The 15,699-nt window shown below is 39.5% G+C and overlaps 1 protein-coding gene across 1 annotated transcript in view; it reads left to right on the forward strand.

Moving 5' to 3' along the window:
- Nucleotides 1–3,170: 3,170 nt before the first annotated feature.
- Nucleotides 3,171–15,699, forward strand: part of LOC115821741 (protein NLRC3-like) — a 52,451-nt gene continuing 39,922 nt past the window's right edge. The window contains exons 1-2 of the mRNA XM_030785538.1: nucleotides 3,171–3,309; nucleotides 12,786–12,808. Coding sequence (XP_030641398.1) covers nucleotides 3,171–3,309; nucleotides 12,786–12,808 — 162 coding nt within the window. The remainder of the gene's footprint in view (nucleotides 3,310–12,785; nucleotides 12,809–15,699) is intronic.

Below are 15,699 nucleotides of genomic sequence, written 5' to 3' on the forward strand. Positions count from 1 at the left end.
GTCAGTCTGCATTGAAAAGTAAAAACAAAACAAACAAAAAATAGTGAAACAAAACACACTAGTGTCTGTATCAGATTCAGTAACAGTTGTGATTTCAGTAAACAGTCATTATCTGTCATGACTTTCTCCCAGGTGTCAGTGGACAGATCCCAACTGTGTACTCCAGAGATGGAGATGATGTCAGTCTGCCCTGTCATTATGTGATTAATCCTGACTGCTCCTCAACCACATGGACATTCAGCTACATGAGATCTCCAGCTGTTGATGTGGTCACACTGGGCAGGATGAGAACAGAGAACAGAGAGAGAGAGCTGACAGACTGAGTCTGGGGTCTGATTGTTCTCTGCACATTAATAAAGTCAGACCTCAGGATGCTGGACTCTACACCTGTCAACAGTATCTGAGTGACACTGGACCAAGACATGGAGATGATGCCCATGTGTATCTCTTTGTTCTAGAGAGTGAGTGTTTTCTGGGTGGTTAATGTAAACATAATGCTTTCAGTTCGAATACATCATCATCATCATCATCATCTAAACACACACAGCACCTTTTATGTCACTTTTCATAGAAATAAATAAAATCAACTTTTATATCATCTGTGTCTTTCTCATCTCTGTTATAGTGTATGTACAGAAGACAGAGTCTGAAACAAAGTCCGGCAGCTATCTGACTGTCTTTTGTCACCTGAACACCAAGGACACAAACTGTCAAGACTTATTCAGTCCTGATGGAGTGAGACTGATCTGGGTGAATGACAGAGGAACTGATCTACAGACAGACTCCAGATTCACAATCAGATCACAGCCACATTCCTGTCTCCTCACTCTGATTGTGAGGCTCCAGGACCAAGACAACAACAGGAAGTGGACGTGTCAACTGAAAGAGGGAGATGATGTTCAAACCTCAGTCAGTTACATCACCACATGGACAGGTAAGAAATGACACATCAACCTCATCATAGCCAAGTCTTACCAATAGACACCTACCAACTGTATTTAGCCAATCAGAGCCCCCTTGACTGAACTTCTTGCTTTGAAAACAGTAACTGTAACTGCCGGTCTGCAGAGCCCTGCCGCTGCACCAGTCGAATTCTGCTCGGTGCTTCTGTCACTCGCCAGGTGGAAATAGTTACATTGTATTCAAGACTCTAGAATGTTAAGCAGCCACGAGAACTTGCTTAAAATGTCACTATTTTCACCTGCCAGTGACAGAAGCACTGAGCAGAATTTGACTGGCACACAGGGGGGCTCTGCGGACCGGCAGTTTCCTGTCACAGACCATCGGGTTATAGTTTGAGAAACGCTGCTCTTTTTCCCTGCCACTATAGGGTGTTCAAGAGTCACACTCATATAGATGTACAAACAAACAAACAAACAAACAAACAAACGAAAAAGAATCCTGGGCTCCTAGCCATTGTTGGCTCCCAGCTGGTTGGACTTCCTGTCTACCGCTAAATTCAGGATCTTTAGAACTAGAGTTAGAAAAGGTGGATATCGTAGGCATCTAATGGATAATAACAAAAGAAACCTGAGAAGTAAAACGTGAATGAACTAAGTAGTGTGGTGCCTCCACTGAAGAAACACAGTTCCAGTGTACCTGGTAGGAAATATATACATCCTCAGGTAAAGTTAAAGCGAAAGTAATAAATGCAAAGAGTAGTCCTTATTACCTGTAGTTTTAGTTAAACAACAGGGATTAGGCCTAAATGGCACACTGATGAACTGTAACAAATAGGCAAAATTTATTTTCCCTTTTATGTTCAAATGAAATAAAGCAAATGTGTGTGTGTGTGTGTGTGTGTGTGTGTGCGTGTGTGTGTGTGTGTGTGTAAAATGTATGTGAATAAAATGTAATTGTATAAATATGAAATATGACATAGGAAATGTGAAATTCCAACTCCATTTTGTCACTTTGGTACACAGCTGTGTGATAATCTGAAAAATAATAACACTGTTTAAGAAAACTTGGCAACCCAATGCTCTCAACAGCCACATTAAGTCAGGCAACCCACTAACTGATGCAAAAAGGTGCCAGTAATGGTCAGGTTACGATGAACACTGATTACAATGCTAAACACATTGAGTAAACAGTCAAAATCAGTTCAGTGAGTCTCTCCTAAAGTTAACAAGCTTGCAAGAAGACACTGGGGCCACTTACTTAGATGCACATGAGGAAAATGCACAGTTCATGTTATTCCTGATGGCGAATGAAATCCAATAGAAACAAAATCAAAGTTCACTCACGCTGTTACAGTTGTGCTCACACTGGTGGATGAAAAGACAGTTGGTCTTCACAAATAAAGCACTGTAGACTACTCACGAGTTCAGCAGTTCCAAGATACAGGATAAAGTCACTGGAGGCTAAATTCCTGCAGTAGCGGCCAATCCAGACTACAATGAGCCTTTAGTGTTCAAGCTGTTCTTCCAAACGTGGCTTCGCTGGCTTTGTCAGAGTTTGTTTTCACTAAGTCTCACATCTTATTACCATAAAGAAAAGTTTGAAACATGACAGTTCTACTTGCATTTACAACTATGCTGCAGCACTCGGCACTTCGCGAATGAAGAAAAAAAAAACCTGAAGGTGATTTACTTGCTAACAGACTTAAAAGACCTCAGACAAAAACGAAACACTCTCTGGAGCATATCACTATAACTGTGGGAAGTTGGTGCTGCAGCACCCAAAAGTGTATTTTCCCAAAAATAAATAAATGAAATCAAATTAATGAAAAGTGATGAAAATTCATTGTACCAGTAAGCCATTAATAAAATCAGCAGTGTCATGCTAGTCACATGGCCTTGCCGACGTAGCTGTTAACCTTATCGTCAGTGACAGCTGACTACCTGTTGAAATAGCACAAAAACACATTTTTGATATCTTCGGGAGGCCTCAACAAAACAAAAAAAGATTCAGCGAGTTGGCAGAGGCAGAATTGCAGTCCAGTCCAAGCACCTCTGAAACAACCAGTGGACCCTCACCAGAGCTTGAAGTTGTACTCCACCCACTCTGGCAGCTGCTGCGTTGTCTCCGGCACCAAGCCTATCGGCTTCACCTTTCCCCTAGATTCTGTCGGAAACAAGGAGAGGTGGGATGTGTTGTCTGGGCAACAACTTATCCCCCATCCCACCTGCCTCAAGCTGGGCCCCCAGCCAGTAAGGTGCTGTCCCACCATGGTTCATCTGCCTCGCTGCCACTCCTGTGTGGGACTTTGCAGCCACAAGAAGAGCTGCCCCAGCATCACAGAGGACAACCAAGAATGCTTATCCAATGGCACCACAAGACCTCAGGATGCCTCCTACTACTACGCAGGTCAAAATGCTAACATTTCAGAGGCACCGCATAAACCAAACAGCTTCAGTGCTCCTGGAAGGCCACATTTGGGATTCTGTGATACAGGCAGTGAGACAATGTTTTTCTGTTTGTTTGTTTGTTTGATGCTGCCACCATGCAACATACATTTGTCTTTGGAGACTGGGCTTTGGCTATATGTGATAAGATAAGATAAGACAAGAGAAGATAAGACAAGAGAAGAGAAGAGAAGAGAAGAGAAGAGAAGAGAAGAGAAGAGAAGAGAAGAGAAGTGTTGGATAGGTGGTGAATGGATGGACTGTATAAGGTGTAGTATGAGTGAACTGGGTGTCTCCCTGGGGTGTCGGTCAGAACACACAGTAGTCCGTCTAATGCAACTCAAACTTTACTTTCATCCAAACACAGCAGGATACAGATAGCATGTGTCAGTGTGGTCTGTAACAATAAACAGCAAAACCACATTTACGTTAACATGACAGATACAGGTAGTTACAAACAATAATTTACATTATTTACATTAATAATAGTCACATAAATATTGTTAAAACAGGGAACTTGCATTGCCGTTACAATACGTTAAGTAACGAATCCAGTCCAACAATGCCATCTAGTGGCGCTTTACGAATTAACAACAAGGCGAACGTGAAGCTTCAGGAGATCAAACAAATATGGCTACCAGGCTAGTTTCAATTCGCAACAACGAGCGAACATTTTATACAATAACGGTGGCAACTGTGGCATGACAAGTCTATACAACGGTACATTTGTGCAAGGGATAAGGAATTAACTGACGGTGGTATGACATAAACTTGACAGCATCAATTTCTTAATCCGTGAACAGTCAGTAAACTCTATTTACAATAACACAGGCTAATGCGAGGTAGACCAGCTTCACTACACTCTTCGAGAAACCCCACGAACTATTACAATACTAAAATATATTGGGAAAAGGCCAAACTAACGCATGCGCAGAGGAGCGGCCTTTCCAACGAGAAGAGAAGAGAAGAGAAGAGAAGAGAAGAGAAGAGAAGAGAAGAGAAGAGAAGAAAAGAGAAGAAAAGACTTTATTAATCCCCAGGTGGGGAAATTTGGGTGTTAACAGCAGCAGAAAGAAAGACAGGTGAAGAAGTATAGATAAAAATAATACAAGATAAAAATACAGTACAATAAATATAAAATATACTATAGTGTAATAAAACAGGAGTGAGCAATATGAGCACAGACTGTCCATGCAGTGCAATGTGGTCTTATGCTCTTGTTCTTCTTTTTCCAGTCTGGTCCATATGCCTTTCTGCATATTTCTTTTTTTGTATCTAGTTTTGTATCAAACTAGAAAGTTGCATGTGTAATGTTTTCGGCCCCTCTCAGTAAAGCCCTGTGTCTGGGAAAGTGTGGATTCATTTATACATATTTGTATGAAAAAGTCTTTACAGAGAGGGGCCAAAAAGATTAAACGCGAAACATGTGGTTTATACAAGAACAGACATGAATTTGGGCTGAGTTTTCTTTGCTCATTGCCAACATAGAGAAGTAAAAACCAATGACCTCTGTGACACACGTCATAAAGTGCCCTCGTGTCAAGCTCCTCGCTCAAACCGCCTTGTGCAACACGATCCGCTATCAACACTATTTAACTGTAATATGCATCATCTACAGACAGACCACAGCCTGCTGGTCATTTTACAATTTGTTACTGTGGAAAAATGCTGTCAGATACTGTAACGATTTTGGACCCATGATGCATTGCGACATACAGCTAAACTTTGTGAAATGACAGAACAAGAAGTTACTGTAAAATTTTACTGTAGAAATTACAGCAGTTTGTTACAGTGTCTGTATTTGTATGTGTGTATGCATGTGTGTATGTATTTGTGTGTGTATATGTATGCATGTGTGATTATTTATGCTTGTTTGTTGTCTGTTTATAGCCTTATTATTAGACCACTCTCACCACAGTGTTAAAAACAGATGATGGAGTCTTTCACTGATGACAGTGATCTGAATCACTGTTTACTAACAGTAAGGTAGTGTTATAGAGTTATAATGTTTAATAACAGTAAAATAGTGTCATAGAGTTATAATGTTTAATAACAGTAATATAGTGTTATAGAGTTGTATTTAATAACATTAATATAGTGTTATAGAGTTATAATGTTTAATAACAGTAATGTAGTGTTAGAGAGTTATAATGTTAAATAACAGTAAGGTAGTGTTGTAGAGTTATAGTGTTTAATAACAGTAATTTAGTGTTATAGAGTTATAATGTTTAATAACAGTATTATAGCGTTATAGAGTTGTATTTAATAACAGTAATGTGGTGTTACATGGTTGTTCTTAATAATGGTAAGGTAGGGTTAAAGAGGTTTGTTTAAAAACAACATGTTTTAAAAAGCAAGGTATTTTTCAATGCAAAGTTTGTTACGCTCAGTGTAAATTCATGTCTACAGACCCAACCCTAATTTCTCTCTGTCTCATTTCTGCAGTTGTGCACTCATCAGAGATGTCTGTGATAGAGATTTTGTTGTGTCGTCTGACTGGTGCAGTCTCTGTTCTCCTGCTTGTGGTTGTTGTTGTGCTGTTGTATAACAGAAGAGTCAGTGAGTATTCAAACAGTGATTACTGTGTTCTTCTTTTGAAAATATTGATTTCAGTCAGAATGTTCTGATCACGTGAAAAGATCCACAGGACGATTCAGTCAAATGTTGCTACTCGTCTAAATCATCTAATTCAAAGAGACTTCTGTAATTCAAAGAAATGAAGAGACAGACAAAGAAATCATTGTTGTCCAGCAGCAGATGAAGGAATTCAGTTTTTCTGTTCAATTTTCCTTCATAATCTTTGGTCCTGTTCTGTTAACGCACAAGGGAGTTAAGCAGGAATAAGATATTAGATCATTTTCCTTCTATTTTCCTATAACAACAACAACAATATTAATAATCTAAATAATCTGAATAATAATAATGTGTAATGACAACAACAGCAACAACAACAACAACAACTGCAAACACTACAATAATAATCTGAATTATAATAATCTGAATAATGACTGTGGAATGTTGTTGGATTATATTTCAGAGAATGGAACAAGAGCTCAGAAACCCACAGTGAGTCATTCTCCATAACAACATGATAACTACGGATTTAACAATCACACATATAATTATTACTTTAATTATTATATATGTATCAGACTAAAGTAATACTCTAATATGTTTTCCTTGTGAGTGTTTGTGATGTTGTTGTGTTGTAAAAGAGTGTATTAGCTCCTCTCTGTGGTTTGTCTGTAGGATGAAAGTGCAGATGCTGTCACCTATGAGAATATCAGTCAGTCTGTTCATTTACCCTCCACTCACATCACTGGGACTCACTCACATTTAACATGACACAAACACATAATGATAAAAGAAGATTCTTTTGTTAAATTTGAAAGGATTTCATTGGTATTCATTGATTTACAAATGGATCTTAGTGATTCTGATTTACAATCTGATTTAACTTAGTTTCATTTCTATCCATTCAGGAATAAAGACAGAAAAGGAGACCCATGCTGAAGTTTCACAGTCAGCCTGATAAAACAACAACATGATTTATCATCAACACTGCTCCTGTTCATTTCCATCATGTGAGAATGATTGTAGTCATTTCTGTTACGTCCATCCTGTCACAGCAGCCTGTGGACACAGTGAGATCTTCTCTCCTGTTCACTGTCAGGACAACAGGACAACAACAACAGGATGGAACAACAGCAACCAAGAGTCCAGCAACCTCTGTGCTTCAGTCACTAACAACAAATAAGCACAGGTTAATGACATGGTCACTGGAGCGCCCTCTAATGCATTTCACTGGTATTACATGAGACTCTCTGAATGTCCACTGTTCAGTGTTTGTTGGTCACAGTTGCTGTTTTCTGTTATATATAATGATGGAAAACCATTGTTTCTCATGTAAGGCTTTTTATAGGTTAACATTTCAAAACATGTCAAATTATTTTCATTTTCAGGTCTTTTAAAAAAAATTGACTGTTTAATGACTGAACTGTGCAGTAAACAGAAGAGAACAGTGATAATATGATTTCTGATTTGGTGACAGTGATGAGTAATAAATGATTTATGGAATAGTGGTGAGAGCGCCTTCTGCTGTATTTTGTTGGTACTGCATAAGACTGACAGAATCACTCCTGTGGTGATGCTTTACAGGTTGAATAATTTACGAAATAAAGAGGCACTTTTGTCACACCTCTGTCCTCACAAGTCTCCTCTGTTAGCCAATCATATCCCAGTGTTCTGTCTCCATAGATACTTCCACTAATTAGATAATCATGACGTCCACCTGGATTCTGCTCAGTGACCTTGTTTGTGTCTGTATTTATACCCTGTGTTTCAGTCATTCAGTCATTGCTGGTTGACTGATGACTGGCCTGATCAGTTCAATGACTTTGTTGATCAAGCCTGTTTCTGTTTGATATAAATCTCTGTTTTTTCTGTGATACCTCTCTCTTAGTCTTGGGATTGTGAAAGATGTTTTTAATCCTGTGTGAAACCCTGCTGTGGATCCAGTCTGTTTCTTGTCCTATTTCTGTTCTGTGTACCAGGCCTGAGGACAAGTGGGACACTCTGTCAGAACAGGAGAGAACAGAAGAGGGAAATAATAAACCCACTTCCAGTTTGGGACCAGTGATGAGTAATGAATGAGTTATGGAAGAGTGATGAGAGTTCCCTCTGGTGTACACTGTTGGTACTGCATATGACAGACAGTCTCATGTTTATGGTGATACTTCATAGTCTGAATGATGTATTCAGTAAAGAAACATTGTAATGCCATGTTATTGTGTCCTTGTGTTTCCATAGTGAGTTAATGATCCAGCGAGTGAGGACGATCTGAAGAGAGTATTGATGAACTGTTCACCACTTGTTTGACTTATATCAGTCAAGGTCAGGTTTGGAGCCTCTGAATTAGAATAGAAGTCACATGACTTTTTTTTGTATTTAACATTCTTTTCGTCATCCTGTTTAATGCTAATCCTTTTCACTGTCAATTATGGAGGAAAGGTTGGTCACATGTCTGCTTTGCTGAAATTACTGAAAGAAAAAAAATCTAATTGTGTAGCAGGCCCTCATGTTGATTTAAATAACTACTAGACACCTGATCTAATCTCAAAGCAATTTGAATTTCAAGTAGGAAATTCAAAGTGACAATTGCATCATTGTTTAATGATCAAATAAACAAAGGCATGTCCATGATTCAACCTAGGATTCATGTCCTAAAACATTTTAAATCATTGTAAACCAACTAAAGAACCAGCACAGTGACTGGGCTGGCTTGTCTACCCTTTCTAATAGATCTAACAGACATGTATCAGGCCTGTGAGGCCTTTACTGTGTGTTTTGTCATCTTACATCTGGTTTCTTCACCAGGAAAGGCAGGAGATTCCTGTGATTTAATGAGGTGGAGCTGTTTTCTCCATCAGGAAAGGCAGGAGATTCCTGTGATTTAATGAGGTGGAGCTGTTTTCTCCACCAGGAAAGGCAGGAGATTCCTGTGATTTAATGAGGTGGAGCTGTTTTCTCCATCAGGAAAGGCAGGAGATTCCTGTGATTTAATGAGGTGGAGCTGTTTTCTCCACCAGAAAAGGCAGGAGATGCCTGTGATTTAATGAGGTGGAGCTGTTTTCTCCATCAGGAAAGGCAGGAGATTCCTGTGATTTAATGAGGTGGAGCTGTTTTCTCCACCAGGAAAGGCAGGAGATTCCTGTGATTTAATGAAGTGGAGCTGTTTTCTCCACCAGGAAAGGCAGGAGATTCCTGTGATTTAATGAAGTGGAGCTGTTTTCTCCACCAGAAAAGGCAGGAGATGCCTGTGATTTAATGAGGTGGAGCTGTTTTCTCCACCAGGAAAGGCAGGAGATGCCTGTGATTTAATGAGGTGGAGCTGTTTTCTCCACCAGAAAAGACAGGAGATGCCTGTGATTTAATGAGGTGGAGCTGTTTTCTCCACCAGGAAAGGCAGGAGATGCCTGTGATTTAATGAGGTGGAGCTGTTTTCTCCACCAGGAAAGACAGGAGATGCCTGTGATTTAATGAGGTGGAGCTGTTTTCTCCACCAGGAAAGGCAGGAGATTCCTGTGATTTAATGAAGTGGAGCTGTTTTCTCCACCAGAAAAGGCAGGAGATGCCTGTGATTTAATGAGGTGGAGCTGTTTTCTCCACCAGGAAAGGCAGGAGATGCCTGTGATTTAATGAGGTGGAGTTGTTTTCTCCACCAGAAAAGATAGGAGATGCCTGTGATTTAATGAGGTGGAGCTGTTTTCTCCACCAGGAAAGGCAGGAGATGCCTGTGCTTTAATGGAGCTGTTTTCTCCATCAGGAAAGGCAGGAGATTCCTGTGATTTAATGAGGTGGAGCTGTTTTCTCCACCAGGAAAGGCAGGAGATGCCTGTGATTTAATGAGGTGGAGCTGTTTTCTCCACCAGGAAAGGCAGGAGATTCCTGTGATTTAATGAGGTGGAGCTGTTTTCTCCACCAGGAAAGGCAGGAGATGCCTGTGATTTAATGAGGTGGAGCTGTTTTCTCCACCAGGAAAGGCAGGAGATTCCTGTGATTTAATGAAGTGGAGCTGTTTTCTCCACCAGAAAAGACAGGAGATGCCTGTGATTTTCAGACTGAAGAGTGAGATGTTCAGGGTCCACACTGAGACCTGTGCTGTGTTTCACATCAAAGCTGGAGCAGACAGGATTGTGTTACTTCCATTAAAAAAAAAACCTGAAGGCTTTCAAATGTCTCAGTCATATTGAAGTTTCAACATATGTCTTCACTGTAGACGTCAGTTTAAGTTGTTCCTGGTTTCTCACTGTGCTTGTGTTTATAAAACCATGACATGACTTTGAACTAACTGCAGTAAAAGTGTCTGAGGGTAAATACATGATGTGTTTTCACTGAACTCTCTCTTTCCTCACTCTCATTTGACTTTTTTTTCCACATCCCTGTCGTCAGCCAAGAGCAGTTCATCATGCCAAACCAGCAATACATACATACATACATACACACATACATACATACACACATACACACATACATACATATGCACATACATACATACATACATACATACATACACACATACACATCTACATACGTACATACATACATACATACATATACACAGACATACATGCATTCATACATACATACACACATACATACATACATACATACATACATACATACATACACACATAAATACAAAGAATAGATGCAAAGCCTAGTTAAAGAGTGTTATAATTTGTTGAATTTCCTTGGACATTTGTAAAGGTGTGTTTCTTTTAAGTGAAAGTTGAGGTACTCATCTAACAGTGCAGAAACAAACATTTTGTGTTGGCTGATGACATGAGTCTTTTGGAAAAGTGCATGGCTGAGATTGCACAGGTGTGCAGGTTTGTGTGTTGGTCCATCTAAACACAGTTCTGCGTGTTCATTGTTATGACCACACCTTTTTCATTTGGCTGCTGGCGTTGTCCTAGCGGCGGCACGGTGGTGCAGTAGGTGGCGCTGTCTCCTCACAGGAAGAAGATCCTGAGCTCCTCTCTGTGTGGAGTTTGCATGTTCTCATCATGTCTGTGTGGGCCTCCTCCAGGAGGTCTGGTTTCCTCCCACAGTCCAGAGACATGTCAGTCAGGTGAACTGGAGATACTGAATTTCCCTTCAATGTGAATGTGTGCATGAATATATGTTTGTCTGTGTGTCTGCTCTGTGATGGACTGGTGACCTGTCCAGGGTGTTTACGGTTTAGAAAATGAATGAATAATTCAATGTTAGTGTTTTTACCAGCACAGAACTATCGTCATTAAAGCAGACAGGAGTACAGGAGTACTGAGCATGTGAGTTCCTACATTCTATCTATCTATCTATCTATCTATCTATCTATCTATCTATCTATCTATCTATCTATCTATATATACACACACACACACACACACACACGTATATATATCTATGAGAGGGGTCTCCTTTAAATTACTCTGCAGAGGAGGAGAAGCTTCTAAATGTTTGCAGCATAGCTTACATTTCAGTTAAGAGGTGGAGCAATATGTCCAGATTACCAGAGTCCAACCAGTTCTCCCTCTTAGGGACACCCCATCAGACTAAGAGTGACAGACAAATTCTGTTTTGAAAAAAGAAAAAAACAGCTTTGTTAAACTCCTCTCTATAATGACATGAAGAACATGTCTATGCAAGAGTTTGAAAAGTTAGAAAAGTTTGGTATTGTTTTGTAAGGTCTGAAGTCGTATTATTTAAATGAACAGTAGTCGAGGAGCAGAGCATTCTGGGCCAAACCTCTAGTCTGAACCAGTAGAGATGATATAGAATATATCCACAGTGCACATTTCCCCACCTCCTTCATACTGGGTGCAGATTTACTGAGACTGTGTCTTCCATCCTGTGTATGTGACAAACGATAAGTTCTCATACGGGACTCACAGTACCTAAAAGTCAGCCATATTCCTTGATTCACAGTATTTCTAACTAATGTCAATGGGACGCCTGTCTCCTCGAGAAATATCATTTGCAGAAGGAGAGTTTTTCATCCAGAATTAAAGTGGAGGTGACATTTGTCTTAGTGGTGATGTTATTTATAAATGTGTGCCCCGCCAGGTTCTTTGTTCGTTTATCCGCCGAGACGGAATTCTCATTGGGCCTAAGTGATCAGGGCAGCACTTTCTGGGAGTCTGAGAGAGAAAACGAAAGTAAACATTGCTTTGTTCCCAGCGCCATTTTCAGCAGAAAATTAACTTCGACTGAAATGAGATTTATTTAGTGCGACGCTGTGAAGAATTGTGGTAAGTGTTTAAAAATTGTTGTATTACATGTAGATGCTTGTTCCTGAAACAATGGAAACAACATGATCTACTAAATCGTTACATGGCCTACGGTCAACCGATCAAAAGACGGAACATATGAATAGGCCTATGCTTTGAATCGAAAACACTTGCTCACTTGAAATATTAAAGCCGATATTTATTTTAAAAAATATTGATACTGATGTTTTTGTGCCCTTCTTGTCCACAAACTGGCCGTTAAAGCGACGTTATCCGAGTTGAAGAAAGTAAGTTATGTCTCGACCATTTATCATGTAATGAGGAACAATATTTCTGATGTCCTACTTGGATTATCTGATTAATTTGAGGAATTTGCAGTTGGGAAGTAACATATCAACCACAAAGATATCTCTCGAGGTCGAAGTCAGATGAAGTATTCTTTTATAAGAATATAAGAAGCTATTTTAAGAAACTATTCTTTTACCGTTGTCACCAAGAGGCATACGCATTAAGATGTAGTCTGTGACGTCGTCGCATTAGGCCTAGTAATGTAGCCTATTTGTCGACCGTATGGTCGCACTTGAAGTAATCACACCCCTAACATGAAACTCATAACTGAATCGATTTGCAGAGTCATGTAACACTTTTGTGTCTTTTGTGTCAGATTTCACCGGTCCGTTTGGCTCGGTTTGTGTTGTATTAAAAAAAGGCGTTTACATAGGCTTCAGACAAGTTGTCAATGTCGACATATTAAAGACAAGTTATCAGTGCCGACGTTGTTAGTTTAGTTGACGGAAACACAGGAACGGGCATAAACGATTTCGTCCCTGTTTTGTTGTTGCTGAAATTGCTGAAAGAGGGTTGCTGTCTTTATTTTTAAAGTTCTCCTTCTTACATGTGCGGGTAGAAAGATGGAGAAAACATAACATTTAAAATTAATGGAAGGAAACGTTTAAGCACTCGAATATCACGCATGGCTTAATGTTAAACCTGCTTTGTTTGTTAATTAACCTCTGAATCAGTTGACACGTAGCCTGTGTAGTGTAGACTGTGTACTCTCACATAATTCCAACGACACTCACACATCAGGATTATAAGAAACATTTAAAACGTGTTCTCGAAGCATTTTATGATTTTAATTAGTTTCAGTAACCTGTACATTGCTGTTTGCACAGATTATCACTAAACTGTGCAGTGTTTACAGTCGGTAAAATAAGTCATAAATTTCACGTCCGTTTTCCTCCTTGTGCAATCCTGCGTACACTGACCAGCAGGTGGCGACAGTGTCACAAAGTTCAGATAAAGTCTTTTAACACATCTGATTGTGAGATCTGTTTGCAAATCAAAACATATGATTGAGTATGCTAACTGCAGTGTGTGCGTGTGTGCGTGCGCACACGGACCTTAAAACATATTATTGTATGTATAAATGTGTGTGTGTATACCTTAAAACATATGATTGTGTATATAAATTGTACTGTGTGTGTGTGTGTGTGTGCATGTGTGTGTGTGTGTGGACCTTGAAACATATTTTTGCACATGTAAATTGTAGTGTGTGTGTGTGTGTGTGTGTGACCACAGGACAGTTGCACTGTCTGAACAAGTCTCGGTGGACATTGTGAGAATGGAGAAAACTAAAAGGATTGACTGTGGGGACAGAGAGGAGAAGAACACTGTCTGTAGAATGAGTCAGTCTGGACAGTGTGAGGAGGAGGATCCTGTTGACCACGGGACACAGAGACCAGGATCTCCAGTATCCAGCTGTGTGTCTATGAAGAGTGACGGATCCATGCGTTATCCTCCAGACTTCAGCAGAGAACCAGTCCCCTCTGAGTCACAGTGAGTGAATGTATTTATACTTTATCAACTATATGTATAATATAAATAGATATTAACACTGTGTATAATATATTCATACTGATAATGTCAGTGTGTATAAACACAGCTAAAGAGAGATCACACAGGTTACAGTGAGATGTGTGGATATTTTCATTCAGATATTTGGAATCAAAGAGAGTGAAACTAAAACACAAACAAAATGCTGTTCATATGTTGTAGTTCTTGGCTGTTATGAAACCAAACATTGATATGATTAAATGAAGTGGTCACCAAACAACAGGAAATGTCTCACACTGATTCAGTCACTTTACCTGTAAACTCTTCAATGATTTTCTGATGAGTTTTCAGTAGATGATTCCTTATTGTCACTCTGTCACATTGACCAGTGTTTATGACATATGATATGCTGTATATTCTACACTGACTTACCTGCTCAATTCTCCCAGATCTCAGTACACACTCAGTACACGCCATTCAAATCATTCTCATCCAGCAAGGACACAGTTCACACTGCAAGGACAACCATCAGAACTGTGGAGAAAGATTTAAATACTATTATTTGGATGATTAAGTCTTTTAATTGGCATTAACACTGATCAAAGATTCATTTTCTGTCTTAAACTCTGTGTCAGTGACAAAACTACCTCATCATCCATTATCAAACACAACACAGTTTAGTTTAAATGTAACAGTTAAACACAGACTAAAGTGACCAATAGAAAACTAAACACAACACAGTTTGGTTTAAATGTATGAGTTTAAAAACAGACAGAATGTAAAGTGACAGTACATTAGTCATGTTTAAAGAAAGTCAAAGGGAGGGAGTCCTGTCTGATCAGCCCAACTATTCATAACCACTCACATATATCCATTATTAATAGTCTCATTAGTTTCCTTTATAAATGTTATAGTGTCTGATATCAGTTAGAAATGAAAACAGAGACATGTACATACAGTTTGTTTTGTCCAGTTTGATTTGTATATGGAGATAGTGTAAGATATTATTAATAATATATCAATGTCAGTATTTTGTATATGGAGAAATATGTCTGTCTGGATGAAGACACAGAAACTGCGTCTTGTAAACCATGTGAGACAATTGCAGTAGTTTGTGTTTTGTCTACTTAAGGTGCAGGGCTGACTGTGACCAGCAGAGGGCAGCCATTCACAGTCTTCTGTTTTATGAAATTATATATTGTTAATTAAACACACACACACACACACACACACACTTTATGTCAGTAATATAAAGAAAGTAACTGTTATGCCTGACAGATGAGGAGTTTATTGGGAAGTTCAGTTTTTAAGACAGGAGTGAATCTGAACAGAAACAAACAAATCAACATGGTCACCACACACTGTATATTTGGTCTCCATACACACTCCTGTTTATGACTGTGTGCGTGTGCGTGTGTGTGTGTATGTGTGACCACAGGACCAAAACAGTTGCACTGTCTGGACAAGTCTCACTGGACATTGTGAGAATGGAGAAAACTAAAAGGATTGACTGTGGGGACAGAGAGGAGAAGAACACTGTCTGTAGAATGAGTCAGTCTGGACAGTGTGAGGAGGAGGATCCTGTTGACCACGGGACACAGAGACCAGGATCTCCAGTATCCAGCTGTGTGTCTATGAAGAGTGACGGATCCATGCGTTATCCTCCAGACTTCAGCAGAGAACCAGTCCCCTCTGAGTCACAGTGAGTGAATGTATTTATACTTTATCAACTATATGTATAA

The sequence above is a fragment of the Chanos chanos genome, chromosome 9 (assembly GCF_902362185.1).
Source record: "Chanos chanos chromosome 9, fChaCha1.1, whole genome shotgun sequence".
In the NCBI taxonomy this organism is placed as follows: domain Eukaryota; kingdom Metazoa; phylum Chordata; class Actinopteri; order Gonorynchiformes; family Chanidae; genus Chanos; species Chanos chanos.